This window comes from Columba livia, chromosome 7 (genome assembly GCF_036013475.1).
Source record: "Columba livia isolate bColLiv1 breed racing homer chromosome 7, bColLiv1.pat.W.v2, whole genome shotgun sequence".
In the NCBI taxonomy this organism is placed as follows: Eukaryota; Metazoa; Chordata; class Aves; order Columbiformes; family Columbidae; genus Columba; species Columba livia.
In genome coordinates, this window is record NC_088608.1 from 459,078 (window position 1) to 474,514 (window position 15,437).

General features: G+C 53.9%; 2 protein-coding genes across 8 annotated transcripts in view; both read left to right on the forward strand.

Moving 5' to 3' along the window:
* CCDC148 (coiled-coil domain containing 148) overlaps window positions 1–3,938 on the forward strand; it is a 55,510-nt gene extending 51,572 nt beyond the window's left edge. For all 5 annotated transcript variants that reach the window (XM_065070114.1, XM_065070113.1, XM_065070112.1 and 2 more), the window contains 2 exons: window positions 1,075–1,215; window positions 2,959–3,938. In XM_065070114.1, the coding sequence (XP_064926186.1) occupies window positions 1,075–1,215; window positions 2,959–3,105 (288 nt within the window). In that variant the 3' untranslated portion in view covers window positions 3,106–3,938. The remainder of the gene's footprint in view (window positions 1–1,074; window positions 1,216–2,958) is intronic.
* A 4,016-nt stretch (window positions 3,939–7,954) lies between these two features.
* Window positions 7,955–12,119, forward strand: LOC110364175 (keratin-associated protein 10-7). Of its 3 annotated transcripts, none has more exons than XM_065070120.1 (3): window positions 7,955–9,541; window positions 9,961–10,180; window positions 10,285–12,119. In XM_065070120.1, exons 2-3 carry the CDS (start codon window positions 10,056–10,058, stop codon window positions 11,318–11,320), a joined length of 1,161 nt encoding a protein of 386 aa, XP_064926192.1. In that variant the 5' UTR covers window positions 7,955–9,541; window positions 9,961–10,055; the 3' UTR covers window positions 11,321–12,119. The 3 variants fall into 3 exon arrangements, with proteins under 3 accessions (XP_064926192.1, XP_064926191.1, XP_064926193.1); XM_065070119.1 differs by having other exon boundaries at window positions 7,957–9,541; window positions 9,945–10,180; XM_065070121.1 differs by having other exon boundaries at window positions 7,961–9,541; window positions 9,945–10,138.
* Window positions 12,120–15,437: the final 3,318 nt, after the last annotated feature.

Consider the following 15,437-nt stretch of genomic DNA (forward strand, 5'->3'; position numbering starts at 1 on the left):
GTCATTGCTTTTTTAACAATAACTCTGTTCCATCTTTTCGGAGTTACTGGTTGAATTGCATTATCTTTTGTGTTGGATTTAACAAGAGCGTCTTGATCTGTTGATCTTTTCTGACCCACCCAACTCTCATACCAAAGCAGAAGCTTCTAGAGTGGCCTGTGACCAGGGCGGCAGAGGCCTCGCTTCATTGCATTTTGCTGACTAACATTTATCGTTTGTGTTTCACACTGATGAAATATTGCTTCATAAAACATGCCCCTTGCTTGTTTGTGGAAAAACAGAAAGGATCTTTAGTAAAGTCATCCAGTCTGTATATTTTGACAGCCTGTAAATACAAAGATGATACTTTATTGAAGAGACGGAAAAAAATATTATCATACACAATTTTAGATCTTTTTTCTGGCTTTAACCATTCAGGTGGTGTCCTGACTTGGGTTATTTTGCTCATGCATCTTCCTGTATTTACCAAAGTAGTGTTAGCCGGTACCTGAAAATATTAACACGGAGGAAACAAGCAATGGAGAAAGATTGATTCTTTCACAGTAGTGTCTGGGAGAATCTAGATACTAATCTGCCCGTGGGAAATCAGACAGTTAAAACCGAGGGGCTTAAGAAAACACCCAAGGAATTGTGTGGTTTGTGGTGAATCACTCAATGTTGTTGGCCAGGACTCTAAAACTGTGAACTACTGATGTGAACGCCTTGGAAAAGAGGGCAATTTGTACTTCAGGAGCTGTGGGTGTTGCTGAGTCAGGAGTGTGCTGGTTCTGGTCGCTGGCGCTGAGCGTCGGAGCGCGTGCGGCGTCTCCTCGGGGGCCGCGGTGCGGCCGTGTGGCCGCGGGTCGCCTGGCTGCGCCGGGACAGGCCTCTCTGGATTCAGGTTCTAGGCTTTACAACTTTTATGTACGGGTACAACGTGGCTTTAGACAACTTCAGACATTTTTAGACCAGGTAAATGGTGATGTTCTCAAAGGACAGCTTATTGCTAATAACTTTTCTCACCTTAGGTCTGCATAGATGGAGTAGTTGTTAGGTGACATAGAGTAACTGTTATTTCCATGCCCTGTACTTTAGGTCGCCGTTGTTGCAAAGTTAGATCCAGCCAGAGCAGTGGCTGATACGGTGGCCTCTAGAGCTCGGATGGGCATCGGAGCCGAAGAAGAGTTTTGTCTTCAAAAGCCGCTGTTTAAGTTGCACACATACAGTGAACAGCAGGTAATTGTAATCATGATGTATAGTTTATTGTATGCACATATATTTTAATAGCAATATATGATAATAATGTTAAAAATATATACTAAACAGCAATATTAACAGTAGAACATAGAATATAATGTGTGTAAAAATAAAAACACTAGGAGTAATAGGCGGGGTGATCTCTCAGACACAGCGCAGGCGCCGGAGGGGACGCGGGAGGGGACACGGGGGTCCCTGCAGCCGGAGCAGGCGTCCCGGGCTCCCCGAGCAGCGTCTCCCGCTGCGCTGTGCGGGGCGCATCCTCTGCAACCTGCAAGGAGCAGAACCCTTTCACGTTGTTATACGCCTGTTCAAGAGAGCCCTTCCTCCTTTTCTTCCTTTCCACTGCTCCACTTTGCGTTGTACTAAGTATTTGAGGTAAGTAGGCTCAGTGTGAAAGGTAGTACCTTGGCTGTCTTTACACCACTGCTGGACTGAAGATCATTTGGGATGTGATGTGCAAGGGCTGAAGGAGAAGCAACCAGTGTAAACGAAGCAGGGAACTGGACTGCACTCCAGTTTCAGGTCCCTCGGATTGCTGAGGACAGTGCTAGCTCACTTGCAAATGGAATTCAACAGCATAGGGGAGGACTTTATGATTCCCTTACTGTCCCCATCTGCTCAGTCATTTGACATTATTCCCACCCTGGAATTTGAAAGTTACGTTTAGAGAAAGAGAAGTGCCATGATATAATTCTATGGCACAAAAGCTTTCTTTTAGCAATGAATAATCCGAAATGTAATGGTATGTGTAACTAAGCTTGGCCAGCACTTCCCATTTTAAGACATTTTAAAGCTTCTCAGTTCGGTAAAGGAGAGATGTGGTACAAGAGACGTACATTTTATTTGGCTCTTAAAATTTAGCCAAATCTGAACTATGTATGAGGTTCTGAAAAGCCTTCGCTTAAAAATGCTCTGAGAAAATGCGTATTTGGGACTGGTACCTGAATGATCGGACTATGGCTCGTGTTCTGGCTCCCAGCAGCCGTGGTGCTGCCGCAGGCGATTCCTGCCACATCTGGGGTGCTCGTCCCGCACCGCAGTGGCTCTGGCTCTGGGTCACGTTCCGGGGCTGCTGGAACTGGACACAACGGGACTCCTGCGCTTCCAGTGCTCCCCCGCTGCAGCCCATGGAAGAAGCCTTTGAAAGAGGCTTAACAGTTTTGTCAAATAACCTTTCAACAAGTTTTAGAAGTAATTTCCCTGGGCACTGATTGTTGTCATGTAAATGGAAGTGGCGCTGCCACGTAGTCACAAGGCAGCACCGTGAGAAGAACGGTCGGTGCGTTGGAAGCACCCGGGTGCCGTGGAACAGGCCGGAGGGCTCCGGCATGGCGCCGGAGCAGGTGCTGATGGCAGATGCGCTGATGGCAGCGCTGGTGGAGCCCGCGGTTCATCCAGGAGCAGCTGGAGCTAAAGGTCTCCCTGCTTCTCGCCTACCCTTCGAGTTTTGCTGAGGAATGACAACTAGGGCTCATCATTAAATACTGTGTGATCATTAATATTGAAAAGGATAATGTGAAGATATGTGCAGTGATGTCAGGGTTGTTCACTGTAGAGTTTCTCTGCTTTTGAAGACTTCATGTTACGGCCCTAATTTGCTGACTGTCTTTTAAATTTTTTAAAATATATACATCCACAGATAACCAGTAAGATACACTGTGTGTAGAAGGAGAGTATTGTTTTGTTTCTGCTTCTCATTGCTGTGGTTTATCTGAACAGATCGTTTCCGACCCCAGACTGCGTGTGGAGCTGGCTCTTCGGGAAGCTGGGCTTCATGGAGCACCGTACGCGAGAGAGATCTTACCAAAAATCCCTCCACCGAAGCTTCCAAGAAGAGACATGGAATCTACAGCGTTTAAGATGTAGAGTAGCTCACATCAGGAGCAGAAAAGCCTCGGGGGTGTTGTGCGGCCTATAATGTGGAAACTGTAAATAAATTTCCCTGGGGCCATGTCCCAGAACCGCCGCTTTCTCGGCGTGTCCCTGAACCGCTGTGTTCTCGGCGTGTCCCTGAACCGCTGTGTTCTCGGCGTGTCCCCGAACCGCCGCGTTCTCATGTGTCCCCAAACCGCTGTGTTCTGGGTGTGTCCCCCCCGCCGTGCCGTGCCAGCAGGGCCAGGGCTGGGCTGACGTCCCGTCCTGGAGCGAGGACACGGCACCGAGCCTCCCGCCGGCCCGCGCCGACTCACGGCATCTCCAGTGCGAGCGGCGGGGCTCAACTGGCACCCTAAATCCAAAACAGCTTTGCAGAACAGCCACTTTATATTATGATACGTGAACACATCCCACAACTTTCATTCCAGCTTTCTTGAGAATTTGATCATTTTAATTACAAAATCCTCATTATCATTAATGTTTCTATTATTTCTTGATAGTTATAAGAAGAAACATAACCTTTGTCTATATTTAGAAAGCAATTTGCTGCATCACATTTACTGCAAACCAGCCGTGCAGTTTTATATTGCAGATTGGTCTTTCAGTATAAATTACAAATAACATTTCAGATCTGGGATCTTTATTTTGGAGCTGAAATTATTACCGAAAATGATGCTATTAAATGAAAGGGAAATGGATGTAGTTTCATTTTGTAACCAATTATGTTTTCAAGCCTTACCTGAGTGTAAAATGTATGTAAACAAGTGACAATTAGCAGTTTAACCAAAAATTTCTAACAATGATTGACATGAGAAGGATCTGAACATCCATGGCTGTGTCTGGATCACTGCGGGAAGTTCCCGGGACAGGGACGGGGACGGGGACGGGGACAGCGACAGCTGCTGTGCGAACCGGCCGCGCTCCCGACCCGCAGCACAGCCCGAGCGTCGAAGCCGGGTCGTTCCAGCGGGGGAACGCTGCAGGACTGCCCGAAAGCCGTGGGAGCTGCGTGTCGTCTGCACTTGGCTTTTGCATGTTTGGGCTAAAATTACGATTCTGTGTATATTTGTGCATTTATTTCGGTGTCTCGTTTGGGGCAGCTCATGGTTTTCAAGGCACGCTTGGCCAGCTTCGCTGCTTGTCGGGTGCTCTGCACTGGGCCCAGCACTGCTCTTCGTTCTTGTGGAGCGCAGGCTGGCTGCTGGCCGGCTTCCCGCAGACAGAGCTTTAAAAGCAGATCTCTAAGATCATTTAGGCGGTACAAAATCTTTTCAGATTATAGTTATCTTTTATAACGTCTATTAAAAAAATCTAAACGAAGCAGACTTTTTTAAAGTGAAGGGCACTGATTTTGAGGCAGTGTCTCGTGATCGTCCTCGGGTCTGTTGTTTCTCAGGGAACAGGCTGGACGAAGGTTCGCTCACATGCATGAGTTCGTGCTTGCTCGCTGCAGCTGTGGGTCGGGTCTTGTTCTTGATACAGTGGGGCCAGATGAGGATTTTTAGAGGGGTTTTCCTGCACCGGTGGAGCATGGAAAAGGTGCGGTCGGTGTGAACAGGTGTGGGGACTGTGCTCAGCACCACTCCTGGAGCTCCCGCGGCCGCTGTCCCGGCCTGGCCGGCGCCTCCGCGGGACCGGGGCCAGGGAAAGATGCAGGAAATTATTTGTATATAAACCCAGTAGTTTATAAAATTGCTATTAATGGGAAATAGACTCTTCAACCAGCATCTCTTGCAGCCCTGCTTTGTTGGTTCTGACTCAGTGAGGTAACAGTTCAGAATTCGTCTGTCCCCTATGCCAGCGTATATGAAGTGTATGCAGTTTGTCTAACAATCTGATTTTTTAAAGCCTGAGGAAAACTTCTTTGTGAAAATCAAGTTATTTGGTTTCAAGAGATACTTCTTACCAGTGAATTCTGGTAGTGAGAAAAGTGGCTTAAATGTCGAGTAATGCCTGAAAGCCAAGCACCCAGCTGGCACAAGGGCGGTCAGTGCTGTATCCAGCTGTTGCAGGACATGTAGAGTTTGTGCCAGCTTCTGTGCACGTAAGCTTATATGCATATTTCTGCATTTATTTATAGAAAAAGAAAAACATGAGTTCTGACCCCTCTGAGAACAGAGAGCTTTGCAGCAACGGTCAATATTTGGAAAAGGAGCCCAAGGACACGTGTTCTGAGCTCCAAACTACTGACTCACCCGAAACCCCTACAGAGGGTCACACTTAGAATGGTGCAGCAGAAAACCCGTTTAACAACATAATCATTAAGCTAAAAGCAAAATAAGAGGAACAGGAGTCTCTTTGCTGGACAATGTCCTGGAAAACAGAGTTCTCTGTCTCCAGAAAGTGAGTGACCAGGGCTGTGTGTCTGTGAGCCGGGCAGAGCAAACCTCGCCTGCCAAACCAGGCAAACTGCTCGAGTACCACGTTGCTTTTCCTGCAGTGCTTTTACATTATTCACAAAGAACTCGAGGTACATTGCTATTAGTACAGAATTTTCTTAAGTGGACATGGGACGTAGCAGGACTGAGTTTGAATAGACTGCATGTTAGGTGAGGGGAGTGGATGTGTCTGTCCTGGGGGGACACTGGCCCTGTTCTGCGGTTCCTCCCCTGTCAGATTCATGTTGAGCCTAAAAACTGTAGCCTTGGAATAGAAACTGGGAACCATGAGGAACTGGAGGTGATTTTGGTGGAGATTGTTCAGGCTGTCAGCACCCCTCTGGAAACATCCTCCGTGCAGCCCAGGCACAGTTTAGTCTCTTGCAGTTTGTGGAGACACTTAAAGATGGTTTTCTGGGTTGTTGCTGTGTGTTGAGCAGATGAACGGGGCACTGGCGCCATGGCAACCGTCTCCTGTGCCCCGCGGTGATCTGGCTGCCCCAGCACAGCCCGTGCTCTGGCGCTGCTGGGAAGCACGGCTGTACTGTACTGTACCTGTGCTCACCTGGCGGTGCGGGGAACGGCTGTACTGTACTGTACCTGTGCTCACCTGGCGGTGCTGGGAACGGCTGTACTGTACTGTACCTGTGCTCACCTGGCGGTGCTGGGAACGGCTGTACTGTACTGTACCTGTGCTCACCTGGCGGTGCTGGGAACGGCTGTACAGTACTGTACCTGTGCTCACCTGGCGGTGCTGGGAACGGCTGTACTGTACTGTACCTGTGCTCACCTGGCGGTGCTGGGAACGGCTGTACTGTACTGTACTGTACCTGTGCTCACCTGGCGGTGCGGGGAACGGCTGTACTGTACTGTACCTGTGCTCACCTGGCGGTGCTGGGAACGGCTGTACTGTACTGTACCTGTGCTCACCTGGCGGTGCTGGGAACGGCTGTACTGTACTGTACCTGTGCTCACCTGGCGGTGCTGGGAACGGCTGTACAGTACTGTACCTGTGCTCACCTGGCGGTGCGGGGAACGGCTGTACTGTACTGTACCTGTGCTCACCTGGCGGTGCTGGGAACGGCTGTACTGTACTGTACTGTACCTGTGCTCACCTGGCGGTGCGGGGAACGGCTGTACTGTACTGTACCTGTGCTCACCTGGCGGTGCGGGGAACGGCTGTACTGTACTGTACCTGTGCTCACCTGGCGGTGCTGGGAACGGCTGTACTGTACTGTACCTGTGCTCACCTGGCGGTGCGGGGAACGGCTGTACAGTACTGTACCTGTGCTCACCTGGCGGTGCGGGGAACGGCTGTACTGTACTGTACCTGTGCTCACCTGGCGGTGCTGGGAACGGCTGTACTGTACTGTACTGTACCTGTGCTCACCTGGCGGTGCTGGGAACGGCTGTACTGTACTGTACCTGTGCTCACCTGGCGGTGCTGGGAACGGCTGTACTGTACTGTACCTGTGCTCACCTGGCGGTGCTGGGAACGGCTGTACTGTACTGTACCTGTGCTCACCTGGCGGTGCTGGGAACGGCTGTACTGTACTGTACCTGTGCTCACCTGGCGGTGCGGGGAACGGCTGTACAGTACTGTACCTGTGCTCACCTGGCGGTGCGGGGAACGGCTGTACTGTACTGTACCTGTGCTCACCTGGCGGTGCTGGGAACGGCTGTACTGTACTGTACTGTACCTGTGCTCACCTGGCGGTGCTGGGAACGGCTGTACTGTACTGTACCTGTGCTCACCTGGCGGTGCTGGGAACGGCTGTACTGTACTGTACCTGTGCTCACCTGGCGGTGCGGGGAACGGCTGTACAGTACTGTACCTGTGCTCACCTGGCGGTGCGGGGAACGGCTGTACTGTACTGTACCTGTGCTCACCTGGCGGTGCTGGGAACGGCTGTACTGTACTGTACTGTACCTGTGCTCACCTGGCGGTGCTGGGAACGGCTGTACTGTACTGTACCTGTGCTCACCTGGCGGTGCTGGGAACGGCTGTACTGTACTGTACCTGTGCTCACCTGGCGGTGCTGGGAACGGCTGTACTGTACTGTACCTGTGCTCACCTGGCGGTGCTGGGAACGGCTGTACTGTACTGTACCTGTGCTCACCTGGCGGTGCGGGGAACGGCTGTACAGTACTGTACCTGTGCTCACCTGGCGGTGCGGGGAACGGCTGTACTGTACTGTACCTGTGCTCACCTGGCGGTGCTGGGAACGGCTGTACTGTACTGTACTGTACCTGTGCTCACCTGGCGGTGCTGGGAACGGCTGTACTGTACTGTACCTGTGCTCACCTGGCGGTGCTGGGAACGGCTGTACTGTACTGTACCTGTGCTCACCTGGCGGTGCTGGGAACGGCTGTACTGTACTGTACCTGTGCTCACCTGGCGGTGCTGGGAACGGCTGTACTGTACTGTACCTGTGCTCACCTGGCGGTGCTGGGAACGGCTGTACTGTACTGTACCTGTGCTCACCTGGCGGTGCTGGGAACGGCTGTACTGTACTGTACCTGTGCTCACCTGGTGGTGTTGCTTTCCAGCGCTGCTCCTGCTGTGAACCTTCTCAAGTGGCTCTTTGTTTAAATAAAACATGCACAGATGGTCATGTTTGTACACAGATCCAAAGGTTTGTAAATAGCCCTCAGATTATTAATTCTTTATTGGTTACATTTCATCTACTCTGCAATCAGCATTTAGTTTTGCAAAGGAAACTGTTACAGATAACCAAAGTTTGTTTATGTAACCGAGGCACGCTTGCTGACGGTTCGCTGGTGTCTGGTAGCTCTGGATTTACAGTCCTGCGGCATGAGCTCTCCCAGCCGCCGCAGGCCCGCTGCGCGATGGGCCGAGGGGCCGTTCCTCTGCAGCTGAGGCTGTGCTCCCGCGCACGGCTCCGGGAGGGCGCCTGCCGTCCCCAGCACCCGCCTGTCCGGGGACAGCCGCTGCCATGGCCCAGCAGGAGACAGAGCAATCACCTGTGAGCTGCACGAGTGAGCAATCACCTGTGAGCTGCACGAGAGTGAACAATCACCTGTGTGCTGCACGAGAGTGAACAATCACCTGTGAGCTGCACGAGTGAGCAATCACCTGTGAGCTGCACGAGAGTGAACAATCACCTGTGAGCTGCACGAGAGTGAGCAATCACCTGTGAGCTGCACGAGAGTGAACAATCACCTGTGTGCTGCACGAGAGTGAGCAATCACCTGTGAGCTGCACGAGTGAGCAATCACCTGTGAGCTGCACGAGAGTGAACAATCACCTGTGAGCTGCACGAGTGAGCAATCACCTGTGAGCTGCACGAGTGAACAATCACCTGTGAGCTGCACGAGAGTGAACAATCACCTGTGAGCTGCACGAGTGAACAATCACCTGTGAGCTGCACGAGAGTGAACAATCACCTGTGAGCTGCACGAGTGAACAATCACCTGTGAGCTGCACAAGAGTGAACAATCACCTGTGAGCTGCACGAGTGAACAATCACCTGTGAGCTGCACGAGAGTGAACAATCACCTGTGAGCTGCACGAGAGACCAGCGAGCAGAGGGGTTCCCTGGCAAAGTGCCGAACCCGGTGCTCCCCTGCCCGGCTGCTGAGCGGGCTCTGGTGTGTCAGTGGGTCTGCTCCTGCAGCCCTTCTCAGGTTGCGGTCCTGGGCATGGTTCTGCCTTCATAAGAACGTAGAGGTTTGTCATCATGTCTGAGGGGAAGGGCAGTCAAAGGCCGTTTTACCTTTGCAGGAGTCGGAGGCGCAGGCGGGGTGGCCGATGAGTGTGGGAAAGCCGGGGTCTCCTCGCTGCAGGCGGGTGGCTCCCTGTCCCGCTCAGTGCCCTGCCCCAGCGCCTGGTCCAGCTCACCCGCCCACACCGCGGCGGAAGGAGGAGTCCACAGCCGTGTCCCTGCTCACAACGCGCCCGGCCTCGGTCCCTGTGAACACAGGCTGAGGCAGAGCCAGAGCTCACAGCGCTTGTCACCTGCTCGGCAATTTCAGCCTGACGGGAAAATCTCCATGGATTTATGTGCGACTGTGGGGTGGTTCTTTCGGTGAGTAAAGCAGATGTGAGACAATAATTGAGATTCATGCAGTAGCACAGATGTGCCAGTAAAATGTCCAGAATCAGCACATGATGAGTGACTGGGAACATGCTGACCGCTTTAATTGCTCCCGGCTGGCAGAAGGTGCCCCCCCGGCAGGTCCCCGCGCAGCCCAAGCGTCCCCAGGCTCGAGAAGGGCATCGCTCAGGTGTGTTGTCTGAGAAGTGACACCCGTTGGTGGGGATTCAGAGCCTTTGTTCGTTATGAGAACATGCACTCTGCGAAGCCGGTCTCTAGAAGTGTGCTGGGTTTTAACACAAAACAAAATATCATGCTTGATATTTGGGGACCTGGCAAAATGCTAAGGCTTATAATTGCATGACCTATTGCTAAGAATATCTGTTTTTAATAGCATTTTGGCTCTGAAGGAAGACCACGGATAGCTCACCTAAGCCTCCGGAATGCCCACGTGTGTAACAGAACCATCTCGGCATTTTGCACGGCGCAGCAGTTCGTTTAGTCCATGGAGTGGGACGGAGATGGAAGGGATGTCCTCCCCGTGCTGCCGGGAGGAGAGAAAAGAAAATGTGACACGGCAGGCGACAGGTGTGTGACTGCAACCGGCCCAGCTGTGGCCTCTTTCCACTGGTGAGGCCAACAGCATTTTTCTAGTGGGGAGGGACATCTCGGGGCCTTTGTAGCCTGTCCAGGTAAAGCATCTAATCCTCTTCTCCTCCTCCCATGCTTTTAAGGCTCTTCTTGCCACAGAGCTGGCCTTCATCCCTGGGACTGGAGCGTGAGAGGCACAGGGCTCGTGTCCTTCAGGAAAGGTCTGCACAAACACACCCCAAAGGCTGGTGCTCCAAGAGCTCCTGCCTGTGCTGCCCATCCTCACGCCATGTGCCGACCTCCATCTGCTGCCATGTGCCGACCTCCATCATCTGCTACCATGTGTCAACCTCCATCTGCTGCCATGTGCCGACCTCCATCATCTGCTGCCATGTGCCGACCTCCATCTGCTGCCATGTGCCGACCTCCATCATCTGCTACCATGTGCCGACCTCCATCATCTGCTACCATGTGCCGACCTCCATCATCTGCTGCCATGTGCCGACCTCCATCATCTGCTGCCATGTGCCGACCTCCATCATCTGCTACCATGTGTCGACCTCCATCTGCTGCCATGTGCTGACCTCCATCATCTGCTACCATGTGTCGACCTTCATCTGCTGCCATGTGCCGACCTCCATCATCTGCTGCCATGTGCCGACCTCTATCATCTGCTACCATGTGCTGACCTCCATCTGCTGCCATGTGCCAACCTCCATCATCTGCTGCCATGTGCCAACCTCCATCATCTGCTGCCATGTGCCGACCTCCATCATCTGCTGCCATGTGCCAACCTCCATCATCTGCTGCCATGTGCTGACCTCCATCATCTGCTGCCATGTGCCGACCTCCATCATCTGCTACTATGTGTCGACCTCCATCTGCTGCCATGTGTCGACCTCCATCTGCTGCCATGTGCCAACCTCCATCATCTGCTGCCATGTGCCAACCTCCATCATCTGCTGCCATGTGCTGACCTCCATCATCTGCTGCCATGTGCCGACCTCCATCATCTGCTGCCATGTGCCGACCTCCAATTGCTGCCGCGTCCCGCTCGTGCCCCCGCAGTGGGGAATTTCAGTGAGGACGGCCCGAGTCTGTGCTTGCCCAGCGCCCCCAGCCGCCCCGGCCCCGCCCGCCCCACTGCGCGTGAAGGACGGCGGATGCTTTGTACCCTGAGACTGGTTTTGGGGTCGGGCAGTTGCCGCGTGAAGCCTCGTGCCTCCGGTGCTGCTGCCTGGCCCACGAGCCCACCCCGGTGTTCCCCATCACCAGACCTGCCCACGTGCCGGCTGTCCCCTCCACAGGCACCAGCCCTGCCCCAGCTCGCGTGTCCCCTGTTCTCCTGCCCCACCTGGGGTGTCCCCCGTCCCCTGCCCTGTCCCTGTCCCCAGCTGGGGTGTCCCCTGTCCCCTGCCCTGTCCCTGTCCCCAGCTGGGGTGTCCCCCGTCCCCATCCCTGTCCCCAGCTGGGGTGTCCCCTGTCCCCTGTCCCCATCCCTGTCCCCAGCTGGGGTGTCCCCTGTCCCCTGCCCTGTCCCTGCTGCTCCTCTGGGCTGGCAGATGTTCTGCAGGTCTGGAGCTGTCGAGGCTGCCTCTGCTTTCTGCCCAGCGCTCCCTCAAGTGTCTTCTCAGTTTTCTGCTCCGTCGCTCACCTGACGTCCTTTTCTCAGCTCTACCTTTGAAAGCAGAAGGTGTTTGCTGTGGGGTTTGTTTTGTCCCCACGAAAAATGCCTCACGTTTTTCTGGTTTTGCTGTTGTGTTCAAAAACCTGAAGGAAGCAAACGCAAAGAAGCGCAGTTAATGTAACATATGCAGTCAGGTTTCATATTGCTTTGTCTCTTTTCATTTGGCTGTGAGACTGATGGTCTATCAGGCTTCTGTCGTGCTTTAAATATGAAAACTTTTTGCATGTTGTTATTCTGGAACATCAGCCTGACTTATTTGCCGATGCCTAAAAAATTTATTCTCATTGTAAATATTCAAAGCAGGAAACAGTTCCTGCCTCCGGTGTGTTCGAGTTCACTTGTGTTTCTAAGCAACTTGCAAAAATGTGATGTTGGCAGCTGCTCCGCACGAGGCGTTTTGGGGGAGATTTGCGGGATGCTCTGCCCCGTGCTCCTCGCAGGGACGAGCGCGGCGCCGGTGGCTTCGGCATCGCTGCCAAAGTGGTGACTGACGGCCCAGAGCTCAGCACAGGCTGCAGTGTCACAGCTGCAGAAGTGGTGACGGCCCAGAGCTCAGCACAGGCTGCAGTGTCACAGCTGCAGAAGTGGTGACGGCCCAGAGCTCAGCACAGGCTGCAGTGTCACAGCTGCAGAAGTGGTGACGGCCCAGAGCTCAGCGCAGGCTGCAGTGTCACAGCTGCAGAAGTGGTGACGGCCCAGAGCTCAGCGCAGGCTGCAGTGTCACAGCTGCAGAAGTGGTGACGGCCCAGAGCTCAGCACAGGCTGCAGTGTCACAGCTGCCAAAGTGGTGACGGCCCAGAGCTCAGCACAGGCTGCAGTGTCACAGCTGCAGAAGTGGTGACGGCCCAGAGCTCAGCACAGGCTGCAGTGTCACAGCTGCAGAAGTGGTGACTGACGGCCCAGAGCTCAGCACAGGCTGCAGTGTCACAGCTGCAGAAGTGGTGACAGCCCAGAGCTCAGCACAGGCTGCAGTGTCACAGCTGCAGAAGTGGTGACAGCCCAGAGCTCAGCACAGGCTGCAGTGTCACAGCTGCAGAAGTGGTGACGGCCCAGAGCTCAGCACAGGCTGCAGTGTCACAGCTGCAGAAGTGGTGACGGCCCAGAGCTCAGCACAGGCTGCAGTGTCACAGCTGCAGAAGTGGTGACGGCCCAGAGCTCAGCACAGGCTGCAGTGTCACAGCTGCAGAAGTGGTGACGGCCCAGAGCTCAGCACAGGCTGCAGTGTCACAGCTGCAGAAGTGGTGACAGCCCAGAGCTCAGCACAGGCTGCAGTGTCACAGCTGCAGAAGTGGTGACAGCCCAGAGCTCAGCACAGGCTGCAGTGTCACAGCTGCAGAAGTGGTGACTGACAGCCCAGAGCTCAGCGCAGGCTGCAGTGTCACAGCTGCAGAAGTGGTGACGGCCCAGAGCTCAGCACAGGCTGCAGTGTCACAGCTGCAGAAGTGGTGACGGCCCAGAGCTCAGCACAGGCTGCAGTGTCACAGCTGCTGCCATGCTGGGAACAGCAGCACTTGTGGGGGTTTTTCCCTTGGGTCCCCTCAGGCTTTCCTGGCAGTCAGTTTGGTTTGGATTTGTCAGAGGGACCAAATATGAGCTCTGTTGTGTGACGCCATCTCCTGTATATCAGATTTAAGACTAATCTTGTGCCTGAAGAAATAATACCAGGTCTGAGCCTTGGGGTATGAGCACCCAACGGCACAGCCTGCATTTGCTTTTTCCTTTGTGCAGTGCCAAAAATTCTGCTGCTCTTAGAGAATGATGGATCATAAAGCAAGATTTTGACTTCAGAGCTCATGTCAATGTACTAGTACGGCAATATCTCGTAGTTGGTGCACGGTGGGGAGCGGTCTCTGCCTCTCCAATTGCCAGACTGCTGAGCTGAGCAAAACATGCGTGTGTTCATTTTCACTACGATGCTGTTTAAACCGAACATGCAGAGTGCCCAGGAGCGTCATTCAGACAGAAGCAGCTTTACCACGGCTGAAAGGCTGTACTGGTGGCAACGGCTGAAAACTGAAAAGAGGAGGGGGAAACCTGCTGGTGGGGGCTGTGGGAGTGGGAGGGAGGGGGTGTCACACGGCAGTGCCCGCGGGGGCCACGCAGGTGCGGTGCCGCCGTCCCCACCGTCCCCGCTGTCCCTGCTGTCCCCGCGGCAGCAGGACCCTGCTTCCCCACAGGTGCTCCAGGGACATCAGAACCACCCGCGGTCTCACAAAGGAATCGGCACCAGAACCGAGCGGGTGCTGCCTTGGGGCTGTGGCTGTGCAGGTCCACACAGCTGTACGTGTTTGGGTATCAGTCCCGGGCCAAGAAAATCTAAATTAATTTAGCAAATTTAAGCTGTTAGTATTCCTACTGACAGCAAAGCAAACCCAGATGTTAGGGTAGCTCATCGTTTAATTTATTCTATCAACAGTGCCGACAGCAATTAGTGAGCACTGCTGAGGACACAGAGGCCATAAAGTCAGGGAGGAAAAAGGACAAATTTTACATTTTAAAGGAAAAATGTTCCCTGGAGATAGGAGGGGGATCAGCATGTGGCTGTGAGGGCAGCGCTGCTGCTCCGGCTGCCAGCAGCACAGAGGAGCGGGAACCACGCTGACAGGGCCGTGTGGGGCTGTACCAAGTTCTGCCGGGCTGTACTAGGTTCTGCTGGGCTGTACTGGGCTGTACCAAGTTCTGCCGGGCTGTACCGGGCTGTACCAGGTTCTGCCGGGCTGTACTGGGCTGTACCAGGTTCTGCCGGGCTGTACCAGGTTCTGCTGGGCTGTACCGGGCTGTATCAGGTTCTGCCGGGCTGTACTAGGTTCTGCTGGGCTGTACCGGGCTTTACCATGTTCTGCCGGGCTGTACTGGGCTGTACTGGGCTGTACCAGGTTCTGCCGGGCTGTACAGGTTCTGCCGGGCTGTACTGGGCTGTACCAGGTTCTGCCGGGCTGTACTAGGTTCCGCTGGGCTGTACTGGGCTGTACCAGGTTCTGCCGGGCTGTACTAGGTTCTGCCGGGCTGTACCATGTTCTGCTGGGTTGTACTGGGCTGTACCGGGCTGTACAAGGTTCTGCCGGGCTGTACTGGGCTGTACCAGGTTCTGCCGGGCTGCTGCAGCCCCGGGGCCCCGCGGATCTTCCCCCGCCACTGGGGAAATGGTGTAGCTTAAAACAGAAGAGGAATGTGGTCCTGACAGGCTGGGTTTGACAGCAGGTCTCTGCCAGAAATATTCCATCCTCTTTGCCTTGTCTGCAGTAGATGACGCTCAGATGCTTTGGACAAATGCTTTCTCCGTCTGTCCTCTGATACAGGAGCCAATATAGAATCAGCTTTTGCAGAACTACAGGTCTTTAAAAAGGTAGTTTTTGGTTGGGATTTCTGCCCAGAACAGCAAGGACTGATGAGCTCCCTGCTCAGGATGCTCCGGGTTGCCGAGTCCCTCTGCCAAGCAGCCGGTCCCTGTCCCTGGTGGGAGCGCCGGCAGCGGCGGGTGGCGGGACGGCAGAGCTGTGGGACGAGGGGCCGCAGAGCCTGCGGGGTGGAAGCTGCTGCCTCCCTTTTGCACCTGCTATTTACCGCTATGTTCCCAAACACTGCCAGCGGCTTGTGTGCTCCTTTCCA